General features: G+C 43.4%; 1 protein-coding gene across 2 annotated transcripts in view; it reads right to left on the reverse strand.

Annotated features, from left to right (window-relative positions):
• Positions 1 to 202: 202 nt before the first annotated feature.
• YBX3 (Y-box binding protein 3) overlaps positions 203 to 20,492 on the reverse strand; it is a 25,162-nt gene continuing 4,872 nt past the window's right edge. For both annotated transcript variants that reach the window (XM_035892050.1, XM_035892051.1), the window contains exons 3-9: positions 20,143 to 20,176; positions 15,008 to 15,097; positions 14,179 to 14,301; positions 7,469 to 7,563; positions 1,935 to 2,106; positions 1,183 to 1,283; positions 203 to 723 (exon numbers count right to left, since the gene is read on the reverse strand). In XM_035892050.1, coding sequence (XP_035747943.1) covers positions 1,218 to 1,283; positions 1,935 to 2,106; positions 7,469 to 7,563; positions 14,179 to 14,301; positions 15,008 to 15,097; positions 20,143 to 20,176 — 580 coding nt within the window. In that variant the 3' untranslated portion in view covers positions 203 to 723; positions 1,183 to 1,217. The remainder of the gene's footprint in view (positions 724 to 1,182; positions 1,284 to 1,934; positions 2,107 to 7,468; positions 7,564 to 14,178; positions 14,302 to 15,007; positions 15,098 to 20,142; positions 20,177 to 20,492) is intronic.

The following is a 20,492-nucleotide window of genomic DNA, read 5'->3' on the forward strand; positions in this document are numbered from 1 at the left end:
TGCAGAAGTTGTTTTGAGTTGAAGTAGATCCACCTAACCAAGTCCTTTTGCACACATATCATCCATCCAGTATGGTTTTAGATAACATATATCACATATTAAAGAGGCAGCTCTCATTTTCACACATAAATGCTGAAGCAGCAAAATTAAAACAATTAATTATTTTAAAGGTAAACATGAACACACTAAAACATTTTTTTTTGTAGTTGAAATCACTTTTATTTGTGAGGAACGTCACCCATGCTGCACAGTTTCAAATAGATCTTACCAAGGAAAGCGGAAGTTTCTCCTCCCCATGTCCTGCAGTGTACAGGACTCGCACAGAAAAAAAAACAACTCATCACACCTGGGAGGTTTAGCACCAGCATCCAATAAAAAAAGCATTTGATTTCAATTTCAGTTCTTTGGTTGGGTTTTTTTTTCCCTTTTCTGTTTGATACCAAAAGAAAAATTGAAAAATTCAATACTAGTGAAACAGTGAAATTCTAAAAAAAAAAATTCCCCACAGTTGCTGTTGGAACTGGGGAGGTTGCTCTTTCTGAATCTCGCTCTCTTTTTCTCTCTTCATGCATCTATCTTGCAGGCGTTCCCTGGATCTCAGCTGCTGGTAATTTTTTTTCTTTTAAGTTCCGATGTTTCAAATCTTTGCTTTTGCCATCACTGTTGACAATTTATTGCTTGAGTGTTTCTTTGGTGTTACTTTTGAGTTGTATTTTAGGACACCTGTTGAAGAGCCAAATTTAAAAAAAAAGACCACATTTTACTTTTAAGTTTCATTTTCCTGTTGAAGAGGTGGGATGTCAGTTGGAAAGGGCATTATCACAACAACAGACAGGATAAGCATCACTGGCTTATCCTATCTGTAAACTGAGACTACAGTATCTTCCTAAAGCAAAACATTACTACCTCATCAGCAGACGCTATTGCTATATAGACCAGAGAGATCTTCCTGAAAAATCAGATTGATAAAATAAAGTTTACTTTGTGACAAATACAGACACAAAGGCAGAGGACAGAAAGAAGAGAAGGCAGCAAACAGTTCCTTGGTCTGCCTATACAGCACTCTCAGAAGTTATCACAAATACCCAGTCATACACTAAGGGGATGTGGCCAGAGTCCAAGCCCTGGAAGTATACTCAGAGCTGCTTCAGTCAGAGAACAGCAACTATCTATATTCCTTACCTGAGGGATGGTAAAGGTGCCTTGGGAGCCGGACATTACTCAGCACCACTCTGCTCGGTCACTGGAGCAGGATTTTCAGCAGGTGTTTCAGTCACCTTTGTCTGAGACAAAAGAAACCTTTATTACAGGCAAAGACTGACCTCCAGACCCTTCTTCTGTTCAGTGGCAGGGCCAGGCTTTAAAATAATCAAGGAAGACGAACCCTTAGACAATATTAACTATAGGAAATACACTAAAGCTTAAGTGTTACACAGCAGATTCTGTCAGGGGAACACCTCAAGTAGATAGATCTAGAGTGAGAAAGTCTTTCCTCATTAAGGTAAAAACATGTTTGCAAACAGTTCCCTGAAATCATCTGGTTCAAGCAGTTCAGGAAATGGGTCGGGAGCTTTCAAATCCATCTCATACTGCTACATATAGACTGAAGGTTTGAGGAAGCTGGAAAACACAACTGTTTCTCTCTACTTCAAAGATACTTGTTACAGTCTGACCCCAATTAAGAACAACCCAGAAGCAATCCCTATCCCACTGCTGGTTCCATTTAAGATAAACTGCTTGTTCTGAAAGAAGTTCAAACAGGCAGTGAAACCAGCTAGTTTCAACCATCAGCACTTTGGACTTCGCCATCAGACTCCTCCAGCACACCGGCAATACTTGTCAAAACTTGTTAAAACTCCCACAGGCCAGAAGGTCTTGAACACTCACCCCATCAAAACTCTGTCTCTGCCACATTTTGCCAGGAGCATGCTTACCTCTTTCCCATCCTGAGCTGGAGCATTGGGTGGACGAGGTCGACGCCGGTAGTTGTATGGGCGCCTATACCCACGGCGAAGTGGCTGCTGACTCATAGCATTGGCCTCATGATGGTTCTCTTTGTTTTCGGCCTCTCCAGCCACTGGGGCAGGGCGTGGACGCGGGGGCCCTCTGAAAAGGGGGAGAAATGTGTGTGTTAATGTATGAGAGAAGGCCGTGAAGGTTAAACTACCATAATTTTAGCCCAGCAAAAACCTCTCTGATCACCTATAACAATTTTGAATACTAGCAAACCATCCCTTTGGAGTTCTACTGGTGTACAGTTAGAAGAGAAGGACCTTTTCACTGGGTTAGACAAGCAACCTGGGTGTCTCTTCACTGCTAGAGCTACATCAGCATATTCTGCTGTCCATCCTACAATACAGAGCTAGGAAGTCCATTTGAATTTCTGTCTAGGAGAAGAAACAAGGCAGTAGGGGCCACAAAGGCTGACTCTGCCAAATTAGCCTTGGACTTGCTATATGCCAGTCCAGGCCCATTCACAGTTAATGGTGTGATCCCTGGGATTGCAATTCCACCTGTAAACCATTCCTCAATCTTCCCTCTTTGCCTTATGTTGCCCCTCTTGACCACATATGAAAGCATAGCATGTCTCAGTTAGACAAGTTGGACCTCATTTACACCAACACATTCATGACATGGTGAGATCTCTGGGATTGCTTATTCAAAAGAAGACAGAAGCTTTTGGTTTGGAACTACAGTATATGGTCACATCTCAAACGTGTGAATACATGCTACAGTCTACAACTATGGTCTACAGCTTCCTCAAGGGAGGTGGTGAGGAGGGAGGTGCTCATCACCTCTCTCTGGTCACCAGTGACAGGACACAAGGAAGTGGAATGAAGCTGCATCAGGGGAAGTTCAGACTGGATGCTAGGAAAAGGATCCTCATGGAGAGGGTGATCTGTCACCAGAACAGGCTCCCCAGGGAAGCGGTGACGGCACCAAGCCTGTCAGAGTTCAATGTGCATCTGGATGATCCTCTTAGTCCCACTCCCTGCTCCTTGCAGAACTACCTATAACTAAACTATACGACTATGATCCTTACGGGCTCCTTCCAACTTGAGATATTCTAGGGTTCTATGATCTATCAAGTCCATGTTCCTGAAGTATGCAAGAGCATTTCATCCCATTTCCAGTATAAACAGTTATGTTTATAAACTCTCAAAACACAGCCGAAAGTCATGACAAAAATCACTGCCTACTACCAAGTTACCATTAGCTGGTTTAGCTAATTCACAACTACCCAATCCCAAAACCCAATTGAGCTTTTCTAAATAAATCTAACATAAAAGCACGAGTGTCACTGAATTTAGTGCATGCAAATGCAAGCCAATACCTATCTTAACTGAAAACAGAAACATTCTGCACTCGTATTGGATACAGTAAGCTATCATACATCTTACAGGGAAAAATGCATCAGAAATGCATAAAATTACCATTAGCCATGAGCAAGTTATCCTGCTCATTTCACCCACATGACATAAAAAAGTTCAGGTGCCTCACTGTACTTGGTGTGGTGCTATTCCTGACTGCCCAATGCCAATGAACACTTTCAGGAATAAAATTTATTCTGCTCAGATAGCAAGCAGCAGCATCAGTATTACCTCATTTCCCACAAACCTAGATAAGAGAGCCAGCTTTAGCACAAACATTCACAGATAGAAAAGCTCAGAGTAGAGGTGGAAGGCTTGTGGTTCTAGACCCAGCATCAAGAAGGATTTTGCATGGAACAAGTAGTCATTACAGTTAAGGACAGTCTTGCTATTCCTATGAAACTCAGCTTCTTGTTGCTCTTGCGCTGTTAGTTACCTCTTGCTGGTTTTGAGCAAACATGCATATGAAAAACTGGGGAATACATCTATTTCATAGTTTCTCTAAATTCAATGTTGGAACTTGACCTCTTAAGCTAGTTGATAGAAAGACAAGGACAATATGAAGAGGAGCAAGTGATCAAGTGGCAGATTAATACAAATCAGCTCCTTGAGAGCAGAATTGTAGAATGGTTTTGGCTGGAAGGGACCTTTAAAAGGTCATTTAGTCCAACCTCCCCTGCAACAAGCAGGGACATCTTCAACTTGGTCAGGCTGCTCAGAGCCCCCATCCAACCTGACCTGGAACATTTCCAGGGATGGGGCATCTACTACCTCTCTGGGCAGCCTATTCCAGCATTTCACCACCCTCATTATAAAAAAATTCTTCCTTACATTCAGTCTAAATCTACCCTCTTTCCATTTAAAACCATTACCCCTTGTCCTATCACAACAGGCCCTGCTAAAGAGTTTGGCCCCATCTTTAAGTACTAAAAGGCCACAATAAGGCCTCCCCAGGCCCCAGGAGCCTTCTCCAGGCTGAACAACCCCAACTCTCTCAGCCTTTCCTCACTGGAAAGGTGCTCCAGCCCTCGGATCATTTTTGTGGCCCTTCTCTGGACACATTTCAACAGGTCCAGGTCTTCCCTGTGCTGAGGGCTCCAGAGCTGGACACAGTACTCCAGGTGAGCTCTCATCAGAGCAGATCAGAGGGGCAGAATCACCTCCCTCAACCTGCTGGCCACACTGCTTTTGATGCAGCCCAGGGTACAGTTGGCCTTCTGGGCTGCAAGCACCCATTTCCGGCTCATGTCCAGCTTTTCATCCACCAGTACTCCCAAGCCCTTCTCCACAGGGCTGCTCTTAATCCCTTCATCCCCACAGCCTGTATTGATACTGGGGGTTGCCCCAGCTCAGGTGCAGGACCTTGCACTTGGCCTTGCTGAACCTCACAAGGTTCACATGAGCCCACTTCGAGTTTGTCCAGGTCCCTCTGGATGGCATCCTATCTCTCAGGCATGTCAACAGCTTTGTGCCATCTGCAAACATGCAGAGGGTGCACTCAATCCCACTGGCTATGTCAATGATGAAGATATTAAACAGTACTGGTCCCCGTACAGGCCCCTGAGGGACACCACTCATTACCAATCTCCACCTGGATATTGAGCTGTTGACCACTACTCTCTGGATGTAACCATCCAACCAATTCCTTATCCACCAAACAGTGCACCCATCAAATTCACGTATCTTCCATCTGGAGAGAAGGGGACCATGTCACAATACTTTACGAAGAACAACAGTGAAAGTAATCCAGTGTTTTATTTAACTTGTCACTCATTCTCCAAGATAAAACAAGTCACAAGAAGCCAAGAATCTGAACAAGCTTTTCCACTTAAATTAATTCAATTCAAAAAAAGAAAAGTGAGGCAACATCTCAAAAAGTATGGTAGTCAGAGGCTGACTATTTCACACTGGTATTTTTAACTGCACTAAATTCCTCAGCTGTGGAATTTTTCCCTCAGCATAGAGGCTGGAAGCTAGAGTGGTCATTTCAGACCTAAGGCTGGAAAATGAAGAAAACAATCCTACACTGGCCAGTTTAAAGTATGACTAACAGAGATGACTCAGCAACTTACTCCACGTATCCCACGGGAAAGCATCAGTGTTCATGTGAACTCCATGGGATCTTTGCTAAGAACACAAGAATGGCCTACTGGGTCTTTGAGTATCCATTTATCCCAGTTCTATGGATCCCTAGGGAAAAATAAGGGCAAGGAAACCTGCTTCCCAAATAGCCTCTAAGCCTCCAGTTTTTTTCCCCACACTGGGGATTTCCTGAGCCAGGCAGAGTTTGCCCATTTAGAAATATTACAGTGGTGCTCTCTTCTAGCTATTTGACAGTCTCCCCCAAGCTCATGCAAGCTTTTAATATCTCTGATACCCATGGCAAAAAGTTCCAACAATCTGCTGCATGCATGACTCGAGTCAGCAACCTGAACATGAGTCAGCAGTGCACCATTGCAGCAAGAAAGGCAAAAATGGATCCTGGGCTGCATCCACAGAGGCATTAGCAGCAGAGAGATGTGAACATCCCACTCTACTCAGCACTTATCAGGCTGCACACCTGCAGTACTGTGTCCAGTTCTAGTCCCCACAATTAAAAAAAAAAAGAAGGCGGACAGACTGGATATAGTCCAAAGGAGGAACATTATGATCAAAGGGCTAGAGAAACTGACCTATGAGGAAAGACTGAGGGAGTTCAGTCTTTTCCTCCCAGAAGGAGAAAAGACTTGGAGGGGGGGAAGGGGGTAAAGGAGCTCATCACAGTATTCCAGTACTAAAAGTGCAGCTACAAAGAGAACAGAGTGTGCTCTCTTCACAGGAACCCACAAGAAGATGAGAGGCAACAGGTACAAGTTGCACCAGGACAGGTTTTGTCTTGATTGGAAGACTGAAAGTGAGCAGTCATTCACTGGAATAGCATCCCCAGGAATGTGGTAGAGTCCCCATCACTGAAGGTTTTCATTATGTGATTGGACAGGGTGCTAGATGAGATTATCTAGGTTCCCTTTCCCCACAAAAAGTTTGTCCAGATGATTTTTTGAGGTCCCTTGCAACCTGGGCAGTTCTACAAAACTCCCTTTGTTTTTCAGCATGTCTTCCTCATCCTTCATTTGAAGGCTCCTGATAAAAGAATGCTATGAGAAGAAAAAGCAAAACCAATTTCATCCATCCTTTCCATGCCACTCATTACTCTGAGGGCCTCTATAATCTGTCTTCTTTTGTCTCTTCTCCCAGCCTCAGAGTCCTCAGTCACTTCCACTCTTCACACATTCCCCCCCCCATCCTTCAGTCATTTTGATGAGTTATCATTCTGGAAGCTCTGCAGTCTCTTTAGCACCCCCTTTCTCCAAAAGTTCTAGCAAGAGTAACTCTAATAATCCTATTTTGTTAACTTATACTTTTAGGAGCCCTCAAGAAACCTAAAATTTAAATCCTGACTGACAGTAATAACGTCCACTAGCACAGGATACTACAAGGTAACAATAATGCTACCGTATAATCTAATGGCCTGTAAGAGACAGGACACAACTTCAGTTTTTAGTGAACAGCAGGCTTTCCTCTGTACCTGCAAGTAGCACCAGCGCATAAAACCAAGCCTGTGTGATACATAGGACTGAGCTGGATCTGCACAAGCTGCTAGTCCAGTGCTGAACTGTAGACTACTGTCTGCAGTCCACAGAAGAGTTATAAAGCAGGCCTGCCCCTGCAGATGGTGGACCTACCTGTCCCAGATCAAGTGAGATTTGGAGCCATTAGTTGTCCAGGAAAAGTGCAAGAGTTTAGGTGGGAAGACACAGACCCTGCAACTCACTTCAGTATGTTGCTCAACCATGAGAAGTAATAGGATACAAAGAATTCTTTGCCCTATCTTGACCTACTCCTGGCTCTGAGCAATACATAAGCACACTGAACAAATTCTACAGTTGTTTCCTTACTCCTGTGGCTCACTTTTCTCCTAATAATTAAAATGCTTCTCACTGTCCCTATCATTTACATGCACATCAATGCCAGGGAATACAGCTTCCTGCTCCTAATGAAGCCTCTACAGATCACAAAAGCATCCAAATGTAATAATGAGCAAAGGAAATAGTACAAACCTGCGATAGCGGGGACGATAGGTAGGATTCCTATGAACTTGTTGATGAAGTTGTCCTCCTTCTGTGACCCCATCCTTGATTTCTCCCTCAACACCCTACAACCAAAAGAAAACAGAAGACAGAGTCAACAATGGAGCATTATCCTATTTCATGGGCAGTGTATTAGCTATAAAGCCCAGTGATCTGAACACAAGTTCAAACACAGTGTATCAGTACAGAAACATCAGCTACCAGGTAAAAAGCAGCAGCAGATACTCAAAAGGCTTTGACTTGGGCAAAGATAAGAGCAGGACAGAACAAAAGCCAATAATGCTGCCCTTGTCCTCACAGCAACAGGCTAAGAAGCTACCTGATGATGCCTCCTCCCTCTCTGCCAAGAAAGGCACAGAACCCGACAGCTGACACATATGGAAGTGTGTTTCACGACCTGACATTGCATTGCAAAGGGGTAAAAGTGTTATGAGGAGGCAGCTATTGATCAGGATACTTCTGAATTTGGAAAGCTAATTGAAAGACATCACGCTGAAACTTGCCAGAGACCACTTCTCACTTCATTCAGTGTAATGCTCCATTCCACAGAGAACTCCCACAAGAACATGAAGAAATTTAGATAGAAGAACTGTACTACATCATGCCAAGTACTCTCCTACACACTCAGTTTCAACCTTTCAGAGACGCAGTGGTTATCTTTTCCCTTTAGTTGTTAACTGATAAAGCTGTATTCCAGTTTGGCGGTTTTTTTGTTTTGTTTTGGTTTTTTTTTTCCTAGCTTATTGTTTTGTTTCATTCTGGTTTTAAATGCCAGCCACCAGTAAGGTCTGCTTTATGAAGCATTACATGATTTACAGTTCCCACTGTACTATTCTTCCATTTAGAAGAAGGAATTTAACAAGATAACTGGAAACAGAAGTGCATCTTCTGCATCTGATCCTGTAGGAAACAAAAGCTATTGCTTCCTGACAGCCTTCAGTAGTCTACATCAAGTTTGACAGGTCTCCTTCCAATTCTACACAACTATTTTAACCACCACCACCACATTTTGCTCTATTTTAACTGGCAGCCTCAGGTGGGCAGTGAACTTTTCTTTAGCTAAGATAACATGATGATAAACATTTAGAAAGCTAGAGTGTTGTAACGAGAGCTGGAGTTTGTTACAAGAAGTCTTGGTGAATGAAATGAACCTCAGTAGCCAACCTGGACAATCTTCTCCTCTCACCACACTAGAATACCCCTCAAATGCATTAATAGTTTCAGACACTCTTTGTAGCTTTACAAGTTTCCAAAGCACAGACACATGGCTGAAGGCAACTGGAGTATTTCACACGTTGCACCTAGAAATAGCTATACCAGCTATTCTTAACAATATGACAGGGTCAGCTGCTGAGGTAAGTAGAGAGAGATCAGAACTCAATTAAAAACTCACAGTCATAAATAGCATTATCCATTATGTTTTCTCATGTATAAAACTGATCAGGATAACTAAATACCCACAGTAACTCCCACTGGCTAAGTAGATATTAGTAACAGGTAGCATCTGATAGCAGTTGAGAAGTATTTGAGCGACTCCGAAAAGGAAAATTACACTTCTGAGTTTCTAACAGCGTTATAGGACTTATGCCTTTGCAATACCAGTCTGCCCTGTTTGTATCAAGGTGCTTTGTACTACGTAACTTTACAGTTTAATAGACCTGTGATGGATGGTCAGAAGCGTCTCAGACAGCAAGGTGAGAAATAGCACCACCAGGGTTGTGCGTGCCAATAATGACTCAGGGGTCTCAGGATTTGCCTTTTCTGAAGCTGTTCCTGCTCTCATTCTCTCGCACATGAGGACAGGCAAAGCACAGAAACAGAGATCAACAAGATGGGAAGGGGAGAGAGGACGCAAAACTAAAACAAGCCTGAACATGTTCCAGCATAATCACCATTTCTCTTCTCCAGGATTTCTGAGCAAGCACATGTGGAATCAGCGCTCAGTTCTAGCACTGCAATGCCAGAAATACGGAACTGCAAAGGCCTAGAAGGTCTTGTCTGAGGGGCAGTGTGCCAGAAGCTAACCAAGCATCAACCAACCTAATTGTAGGGAGGGGCACACAACAATGTTTTCATCTGCGAAAACTCTCCTATAGCTCTTGCCAATCGGCATCACGTTCACAGCTCTTTAAAAGGCAGTACTGAATTTCTACATGTTTATTAATGGTACAGCCCAAGTCCACTCCTCCCTACAGAGGGCTGCATTGGAATCTCAGATAAAAGACTCCATCTCTTCTAACATCAGCAAGAATGACTAAACCTGATGAAGCATTACTTGAAAGCAATGTAAACTGTTTCCTATTCATCTTGAACTGAATGTTGTTGTGTCAGTATTTTAAGTGGGTCTAAACAATCAGTTGAAAACAGAATAGCAAGGCAACTGAATTGCTTAGTCCAGAAGTCCTCATAATTCCTCCACCTCCTATAGTATCACAAAAATTCAATTAATGCATTATATTAGTGCCACTGTTAATTGATCTAGGTTTACTGGCCAGAATCATTTAGGTTGGAAAAGACCTTTAAGATCATCAAGTCCAACCCTTAACCTAATCCTGCCATCCCACCACTAAACCACGTCCCTAAGCACCTTGTCTACCTGTCTTTTAAATACCTCCAGGGATGGGGACTCAACCACTTCCCTGGGCAGCCCGTTCCAGTGCCTGACAGCCCTTTGGGTGAAAAAATTCTTCCTAATGTCTAGCCTAAACCTGCCCTGGGGCAACTTCAGACCATTTCCTCTCGTCCTATCGCCTGTTACCAGGGAGAAGAGGCCGACCCCCACCTCACTACAGTCTCCTTTCAGGTACTTGTAGAGAAGAGAAGCAGCGAAGAATGGCTCCAGAATAAAACAATTATATTGTCAGAAATCACTGAAACGGATACAATTTGACCAGAAAACAGAACCTGAGCTCTGAGGTCTTGTTTTACTATACTGAAGTGTATTAGAGTCATTTATTAGGAAAGCTTCATTTATACTCTTAAGGCACCACACCACGTTGAGCACACACATGATCCTGTTAACTTGATCTCCTCCACAGGAACCTTCCAACAAAACATTAGGTCCTAAGATACAAATGCTGCACTCTACATTTTCTTCTGAAGACGACCAAAATAGCAGGCAGGGCTGTGATTCCCCATGAAGATCTCGCACAGATTTCTCCAACCCTAAAAAGGTACAAAATTTTATTGCTGTCCCCCCAAAAGTTTTGTAAGCATTAACTGTAACTGCAATGAGCTTTTTACCTATTTGCCTCCCCCAATTTCTTAATTTGTTCTTACATCTCTGGAGTCAGTCTCTAGCTTCCATATAATACTATTCATCTTTTCAGATCTCCTCTCTACAAGAAATAATGTCAGCCTATAAAGCAGCTCTCAATTATTTTCTGACTCACTGGTATAGAGGCTTCTTCTATTAGTAAGGCACACAATACGTATGTGAGAACATTGTCGTTCTCAAGGTTACTCCACGATTCATTGTCTGTTCTAACATTCTGACTACAGCTCCACACTGTGTCCACGTTGTCACAGTTTAGTGAAGAGCACAGCCTCTTTTCTGTAGTAGATACTCGTATCAGAAATTTCTTGATTGTAAGTACTTCTCCTTTCTGCAGAACTCTCCATGCAATCCAGACGAAGTTCCACTGGAGCTGGTTAAATACCTCAAATTCTTCAGGGCTCTCTTCTCTTGAGAAATTCACACAGTGTGTTCAAAAGCAGACCCCAGTAAGTTACACACAGTACGGGCACATTTGAGCTAGCATGGCAAATGATAACATCTTTAGCTTGCCTAAAACCATGCCAGTCAGCTGCATAAATATCCTTTCAACACACACAGCCCAGGAGTGCCATCCCATCAGCAACTCAAACTTGCCTCGGAAACATCCTGCAGGACAGTTAGCCAAAAACACTTCCTCAAGCAGAGAGGCACAGCCTTTAATGTACCTGTTAATGAGACCATACAGAATAGTATATACACACTGCTACAGCTCACAGACACTGCTACCTTTCTTCCCCTTTTACAGACATGGGAATGGAAGGGGAAAGAGGAGGCCTTGTTAAAGGAAAAGGGTATTAGGAAGAAGCACCTTTCTAAATGCAGTAGACAAGCAGCTTCAGTGTGAAGAATGTGTTAGCTGATGCAAAAAGAAAATCTCCAAAAGGAAATACTGATACCTTCAGAGGAAGATTCACTCTACTCTCAACTGAACTATCGAAGCAAGCACACAGGGGATAACATGAGTATCTGGACAAGTTTCAAGTGGTTTCACTGACCTACACTAGGACAACTTCAGGGACAGTCCCTGCACAGCCCTTTGTGGTCCCTGCAAAGGCTTCCTTAAAGTGGAGCTTTGACTTGTGAAGGCAACTAATAGGCAAGCGGGTAAGAAGGCCCAGCAGAACTGGTTACACCTCAAACTAGCTCAGAAGACAAGAAGAGTCCATTGCAACATGCAGAAAGTTGAGCAGGCATAGCAGAACGTCAACTCTGGGTGCACAAGGAACTTCTGACTGAGCTCAAACATGAAAAGGAAGTATCACTTAAACAAGTCTTACACATACAAGACTATGATACTACAAAGGATACATTTGAGAGTGCTGAAAGAGCTGGCCAATGTCACTGCCTGGCCAGTATCATCTTTGAAAGGTCACAGCAATCATGGAGTTTACCTTGTTACCTGTTAAGAGTGGCATCCTAAGGGAATGGTACTATAAGGTCTTCATCACCCTTGAATGAAACAGAATTTACTCTTAATTTTAAGAGATGATACCAAATCCAGAGAGGCAGTCAACACATTGATGGGAAAGCCTGACATTCAGAGGATACTCAACAAGCTAAAGAGAAGGACCAACAAACCTCATGAACAATGGGAAACAGTGAACATACATATTAATGTCTTTTTGTGAGTTACCATTTGCAAGTTTTGAAGGCTATAATTCTTCCAGAGTCAATTATCCCAGAGAAAGAGCAATATGGTTTATGTTATGGAAGGAGAGATGACTTCATAGGACATCAGGCACTAGTCACACAACAGCTATGGTCTGGTACCCATACCCCATCAGTCTGGGAACGCAGATATAAGCAAGCCAAAGGAAAACAGCGTGAAACCACAATTTGTTCCCCTTGTACACATACAAGCCTTAAGCACCGGGATCCAAGTGTGCTATAGTATCAGATGCAAGCCAGATTTTTAGCTGCATGAGTTTGCATTAGACATACAAGAGAACATGTCCCAGCATGAGTACCCTGAGACTAAATGTTCCCCATGTCCAAGTTGGGTCTCACGTTATTACTCTTCAGGCAGAAAGAAACAGCTGCTTTCCATACTCAGCAGTACACAGGGCTGTCTAAGCCTGGATATGGCTGCTCATTTAAAAATCAGAAGCAGCTACAAGACAAACACCAATACCACCAACTAAAACATTCACTCCCAGTAAAGACAGTTGAGGGAGATTTTAATCTCAGAAAAGCAAAAAGAAACAGAATCAATATTGGAATATAGCTGGTTGATGAGCTAACAGATGAGACTGGAAACATCAAAGCACTGAACAAAACCAAGTATCCTAGTTCTTTGCAGCTTCAGCTTTCAGGCCAAGTGGCAAACTGTATCGTCACAAAACTGAAGACATACTCAAGAATAAGCTATCAGTTACCAGCACCAACTTCTAGCCATCTCCAAGGGATTCTGAAAGAACAGCTTTCGCATATTTAAGGCTTGGTGGTGTTCAGGAGGATTAAAGAAAAGAGCTCATGATAGCTAGTACAAATAGCTAGGTTTTAATGAAAGGTTTGACAGCATTCTGTTTGTCCCCATGCTGTCAACTCTGTAGAACAAGATGAGAAGAGCATTATGTTGCTTGGGCAGAGACTCTCTGCCATGGCTCTCATATTAGATCATTCACACATTTCTGCAAGTGATGATCACAGGCTCGACTACTAAAGAAAAGCTAATAAAGCCTGGAGTATGTTCCAGTTTGTTGGATTGTTCCAGGCACCAATTTAACACGAACATGATACGGACAGGAGTGCTAACTGCTAGAACTACAGCCATGTACCTCATACATACTTCTCCCTCTGCAAAAACTTGCAGGGAAGCTGCTTAGGAAGGCTTGCAGATGTTATGTGCAGTGGTGTGTAGCTAGTTTAAAGAAAAAAATGCATCATCTTTACACAGAACTGCTATAGGCAGAGGCCTATGAAGGGATGATACAAGGAGGTTTCAACTAGTTGGTCAAATTACTACCATGCCATGCAAAGTGATGAACTTCTTAACAAATCCCATTTTCCAAATAACCCTTCCAAGTTATGGTTATACTACTTAGAGTAATATATATACTTCCCCTTGCTTCAGGTAAAGGGCATGGTGAACCACTTGGGTGTCTCACTCCTTTGTTTTACTCTTCAAACAAACAGGTACCTTAACACTCAAAGAGATGCTTTTAACGCATTCTAGAAAGATCTGCCAAGGAAGGGCCTACAGGACATCCAATAATAGAAAATATCAGTATCAACGTCAACAATGTGCTGGAGGAACCCAGAATATTACTGAAGAACACTCATAACTTAGTTAAGCATTGACAGTTTACTACATGCCAGTGCTGAACCTGTCATTCCCTCTCATGAGGGGATTGGGAGGCTTCTGAGGAGGTAGGATGACCACCACTAAAGAAATTAAACTTACACTTCGAGGTGGTCCACGGCGTCGGCCAAAATAGCCACGTCGATAGCGGCGCCGGTCTGCAGCATAGCGGCTGCCTTCTACAGGAACTCCATCTGGACCAGTGACATTAGCTGCTTCTGCACCCTAGAAGGCCAAAAGAAAGTAAACCAGGGTGGTGTGAGAAAAGAACAACCAGCTATAGGGAGAAGATGAAACAGGAAAGAGGCTTTTTTGCATGAGTTCCAAGCTACAGAGATTCCTTCCTCCCACATAGTGCAAAAGCAGGTTTGTTATTCTCAACCCCATAACCAAGTTATGGTCAGGAGTTAAAACCTTATCAGCCAGACTGAGTTCAGAGGAAAAAGCAAGCAACAACTTAAAGACACCACCATGACCCCTCCCCCCTAAAAAATAACCAAGAGCTCAGGAAACTAAAAAAAAAAAAAAAAAAAAAAAAAAAAAAAAACCAAAATGTTTGAGAAAGTAGAAGAGCAAAGAACTTGAAGGTTCTTACAGTTATTAAGCTACCAGACTCCAAGACAAATTCTTCAGGGCAATATATACCTCAGTTAATGATTATTGGGCAGGCTGCAAGCTTCATAATGCTCCACCAAGTAAAAATTACTCTAAAAGGACTAGGATGAAGTTAAAGTTTTGATACATATCTAGAAACACTTCTTAATGAAGCCTTTAAAACACAGATCTTCCACAGAAAAGCTGTATGAATACCACCCACCCCAGGGATTAATACATTAGACAGAAACACCAGATACACAGCTAGGGTTCTGTGTTACTCCCCACTAGAGTGATGTTAACCGTTGACTGTGCCCCTAAATTGCCATAATCTCACCTTCTCTCCCTCGACCACATCAAATTCTACAGTCTCTCCATCACCAACACTGCGCAGATATTTCCGTGGGTTGTTTTTCTTTATCGCCGTCTTTAAACAAAGAAGATAAAATAACACATTTTTCTGTATCTTACACATTCATAGGCCTATAGATGAGGGAAGGACAATATTCTTCTGCTACGATCCCAACTCTACACACCAGATCAGCCACCACACCAAGACATTTGAAATACATAGATGTCTCCCTTATTCCATAGGTACACCAATGCTTAGTCACGGTTTACTCCTTTCTTGGTACTTAGGAGTTTAGGAATCAGCTGTTGCCCCAGGATCCCCTCTGTCAAGCCTACTAAATATCCAGAACATTACATGTTTCTGCAGAGCTCACACTGAACGTGTGATCTCCTGCAAGCCATACTCCTGCAAGGCAGCTCCAGCAGCGTGACCCATGTCTTCACAGTTATTAGGAGACCTCTACACAGTCTACAGCAAATTTAAGACCAGGAGCATTTTTATAGAAGATGGCATTAACTACAAGGTATCATGGCAACTCATAGTAACTAGAGAATTACTAGAACTCCGGTGAAACATAAATAAGCATTTTACCTAAGCACTGTAAAGCAGACCCCCAAAAACTAGGCGGGTCCTTAAAGAACACAGGAACAGTAAAAGAACAGACAATCACAGTCTCAGTTATCCCCTAGACAGAAACCCCAGAATACTATTAACAACATGGCTTCAGATCAAAACCAGTTGAAAACCTCAGAATCACAGGAACACTCAAACCTCCTGGAGCAACTTTCAGCCTGTCAACTATGGATGCCTTTCACTCCCTGGAGTATCTCTAGGATTCCACAAGAAGCAGTTAGCAAGACGAGCCTGCTATCTGTTCATTAAGTAAGGGTTCACAAACTGAAGAGGGCAGGGGAGAAAAAAAACCAAACAAAACAAGCCAATCTAGCAGCCAGCTTTTTACTGAAGTTCTCTTAGATTATGAAAGACCAATTCACTGTAAGTTTCCTGATATGGGCATCTTTTGTTAGCATAAAGGAGGCAGGTGCAGACCCAGTAGACAGAAGCACACACAGAAACACAGGGCACAAATCTGGCTTAAGAAGTGGGATGCAGGGCAGAAACGGAAGAGACAGTTGTCATATCTCTCTGCAGTTCCAAACAGGCAGAATGAAGATCAGCAGAGTTGTTGCCAGTCCACAGCAACTATATTCATTCAGTTAACAATAGCCCAAAAATATTTCCTACTGAAGTTCTGCTCAGTTTAAAGTTGAGTTTGACCAGTTTAGGAAAAGTATTCTTACTGTTGCTGAATGCAGCCCCCTTTGTGTTTCAGGCAATAGGCAAGCAAGTCCTTTTAGCCCTACATCTAGCCACACCTTTCCCTGTACCCTGCAGCACCCCTGAACAGCTGAAGGAAGAATGCAAGAGTGTGCGTATTATTGCCACCAAAGCAAAAACAACTCAAGAGGTTTGTTGGGTTTGGTTTTTGGTTTTGGTTTTTTTTTTTTTGATACAGGAAGAGAATGAGCTGCTGAAGTGAATTGTTTTGGGAATTGCTTTACAAAGCAGAGACTCCCACCATGAGCTGAGACAGCTTTGTTTGCTTTCTGCTGACCTATTAGTGTAACTGCTCCATTTCTAAAATTAGCTGGAAGTGCTAGCTTTTCCATAAATGCTATATACCAATACTAAAAATCATTATCTTCCCTGAAGACCAAGGGTTTTCATTCTTTCACCCACCACTTGTACTGAGACAACTGACCCAAAAGCAAAACACAAGTCCTATGAGTTTGACAGAGATGTTAACAAGCTGTATTTTGAACTCGTTCCCCTTCCTTTAAGTGCAGAGGAAGAAAGGAATACCAGATTTCTTTTCAGTAGAGGGTGTACTTAAGATTAATCAAGCTCCTCAAACATCCTCCAAGAAAGGTAACAGAAGAAAAATTCCACAGGATTCCAAATGTTCTGCTCCAGCTTTATTGACAGAAACTTCAAAATTCAGATTTGTAATTGAGTAACGTGCCAGCAGGAGACAGAGGCTGCCACACAGTAGGCTTGATGTTTGTTTTATAAAGGCAACCAGAAACAATTTTGAGCAAGTCCTAGAATTCAGAGCAGAAACTATACAGCTTTACTGCTTACTACTTCAGCTGCAGGTAAACATTGCTGAAATAAGCCTCTAACAAGCCTAAGCCCTGAGTCTGATGAAAAGACTTTTACTCTGTATATCCAGAGGGGGAGAGCACACTATTCTCCCTGTTACTGTTCACCAGCATCCTGCAGGCTCCAGTTTCTGTAATTCAAAAGACAGATGTTTTGTGTTAACGCAGACAGCACTCAACAATTAAGACAGAGCCTTTCTTTTCCCAAGGGGACACTGATGAACAGACAGCTATTACAGTCTTTAGAACTAGTGCAGTATTTTGTTCAGAAAAGTTCTTTCTGTATCCTGATATCAGCACATCACATCCACTGAATTGTCACAGCAATAGCCAAAATTTGTTACACCAGTTACTGGTGCACGTACACCAGGCCGTGCACAATGAATACAATCCAGTGAAGTGAAGAGAAACAAAGGCCTGTGCAGCAGAAGAGATTAACTCCTCCTCACTGCTTGCGATTCAAACTGTGCCCAATTAAATTGGACTTCTCTGGCTACCAACACTCTTAATGGTGTTAAAGTTGTAAGACCCTCTTCTCCCCCCCCCCCAGCCACACTCCACCCCACAAGGCAATGGATCCCCACTGCTTGCACCACCTCGGACCGACACAGTGCCCTAAATAGCACCTTGCGCGAACCAACCAGGCAAGGATGCAAGCAAGACAAAGCAGGTGAAGAATTACCCTTCCCCAAAACACTGCTTGGGTCCCCCACAAGACAAAGGGTTAATTCAAAGCAAGCCATGCATGCCCTAAAGAGAAAAGCATTTTAATCTGTACTAGGTTTATAAATAGCATCCAATAGTCAGACACCTAGCATTAACCCCCATTCCAATCATGAGATCGGCCTGTTCCCTCCCCACTGCTGATGCATGCCGGGGAGGCAGGGAGGAAGCTGTATCTATTCAACTAGGTCAGCCTTATTCTGAAGGGATTAGGCATGTAATCCAGCCCCTCCCGGGACGGGCACGAGCAGGCAGGGCAGAAACGGCACTGAGCGTGGAGAGGGAGCTCACAGCAGGATGTTTGCTTACACAGTGGATTTGCCTCCCTTGCCGGGCGGGCCCCATCCTCTGGGCCTGCCGAGCCAAACACTTGGGCCGGAGCTCCAGCCAAGAAAGCCCCAGGCTCTGGTAGTGAGCACGTTCACATACAGAACAGCTCACGATGGAAACACTGATGAACACCCAGTTGCAACCAACCCAGGCCAGAGCTGGAAGCACCTACTCTGCCATGCACAGCTCACCAACAGGGTTAATCAGATCCAAGCTTGCACCTGATGTGGCATTTCTGAAACATCAAGCCAGTTTTGCTCAGTGCTCACTACGAGGTTTTCAGCCACAGGAGGTAAGAAATAAATTACACACACACTAGTTTGCATTTAAGTGAATAATCCCCACAGGTGAAGGGGACAAAACAGCACAGATAACACTACTAGCTTGCTGTGGGCTGTCACTGCTTGGGTCTCCACAGGCAGCCTTCCCAAGCAGAATAACAACTGGTCCATGTTATCTCAATCATCAGCACGACAACCATTTTCCAGAGTGTCTTCTCACAGCTCTCAGGGAGACCTCATTTGTCTTCAAGGTAGTTTTACAGTGCTGCCTATCCAGAATATGTTTCTGCTACTGGAACTCTTCCCACCTTCCTCTGAACATGTTCCCATCGGGCCAGAGATGCAGCATCTGTATCAGTGTGCACACAGCACACAGTCATTAAGGAGGGTGACCATTAGAAATTGGTACATGCACTGAGAGCTCTTGCTCCCAGACCACCAACTGAACCAGGAACGTGTACTGCACACACTTTCTAGTGCCTGTAGTGAGTGAAGATGTTAGGCTTACTCCCTCCCAGCTTCATCTATTTTAAGGATAACAGGTCTGCACTCTGATTCCTTGAAAGTTACCACAGGCTATTTAGTCATGAAGCCACAAAAATTAAACTAACTCTCAATGGAGAACCTGCTTTAGCAGGGGGGTTGGACTAGATGATCTCCCGAGGTCCCTTCCAACCCTTGCGATTCTGTGAAATGTTGACCAGCATGTTTAAGACAACTACATATGTACATATCCCCATCCTCCATAACCAGGAAACCTGAAGAGTTGGTCACATTTCATGGAAACACTGCCACTTATGCCACAGAGAAAGCTCATGCTTTTAAGAATCACATGGGCCTGCAGACATTTCATATGGGACAAGCTCCAGGCACAGTATTTCATTTTCTGGTTTAGTAAAAGTCCCAGACAATGCAAAACCAGTTTATATCAGCACAGAGACAGCATCTTCTGTCTTCCCATTAATTGCCTGAGACCCAAAAGTCACAGTATAAACTTAGAACAGCCTACTGACAGTTCAAGTTAACCAATGACAAGCCACTGGGCAACCTCTCTCTGCTTGGGCACACTTGGCACACAGCCTTCCTCCTCCTCTTCATAAGAGCAGCTGCCTCATGCAGCAACAGCTGATGGCAACCCAGGCTGGTCAAGAGCCAGGCTAGATCACTTTCTCTCCAATACCAGGGAGGGCAGACAGAACAGACCTGCAAACGAAGAGGGTAGGAAGAAACAGAAGACACAAGATGCATGAGGAAATGGGGGGGTGTGGGGGGTGCAGCAAGTAGCAAGGTATTTACAAAACCAGGGAGCCATCTCCCCAGGGAATGGACAGCCAAACAAAACAAAAACACACCAAAAACTGCCCCAGAAAACCTTTAGCATTCAAATCAGAGCAGACAAAAGAAAGCATGAAGGGTTACACTACCTACTCCTTCAGTTATAACTCCAGGGAGAAGGAAAACATACCCCAGTATTCCCCCCTGAAAATTTCAACGTATGTGTCCATTCAAGGTATTTGTGGTAAATACTCTAGGAAGCCAGGACAAGGTTGGGTGGCAGCTTCAGGAAGTTGCATTAGAAACCCATTATAGCACACATCACAAAGTACAATTACTGCTGTCTTACCTGATGAACAAACACATCTTCTTTGGTATCATTTCTGCAAATAGAAAGTGAGAAGTGGTAAGAGTTTAGACTAAGAGACTTAAATAGAAATCCCCGACTTCACAAGTGAAACCCTCCTTCACCCAGCCTGTAGTACATCCCCTGGATTCCATACATTCTGTGTAAGTCTATGCTACCAAGACCGTGCTCTGAATTGCCAGGGTCATATGCTCAACAGCAGAAAGGACTCCCCACCCTTCAGAAGGGTGAGAGAACAGGGGTAGGTTCTCTAATCTTCTGGCAAATGTTCAATATTTTGTTTTGACACAGGGCAGAGTTAATGACAGGACCGCTTGCCTTTCAGTATTCCA

Source organism: Egretta garzetta, unplaced genomic scaffold (genome assembly GCF_000687185.1).
Source record: "Egretta garzetta isolate BGI_Z169 unplaced genomic scaffold, ASM68718v1 scaffold293, whole genome shotgun sequence".
Classification (NCBI taxonomy): domain Eukaryota; kingdom Metazoa; phylum Chordata; class Aves; order Pelecaniformes; family Ardeidae; genus Egretta; species Egretta garzetta.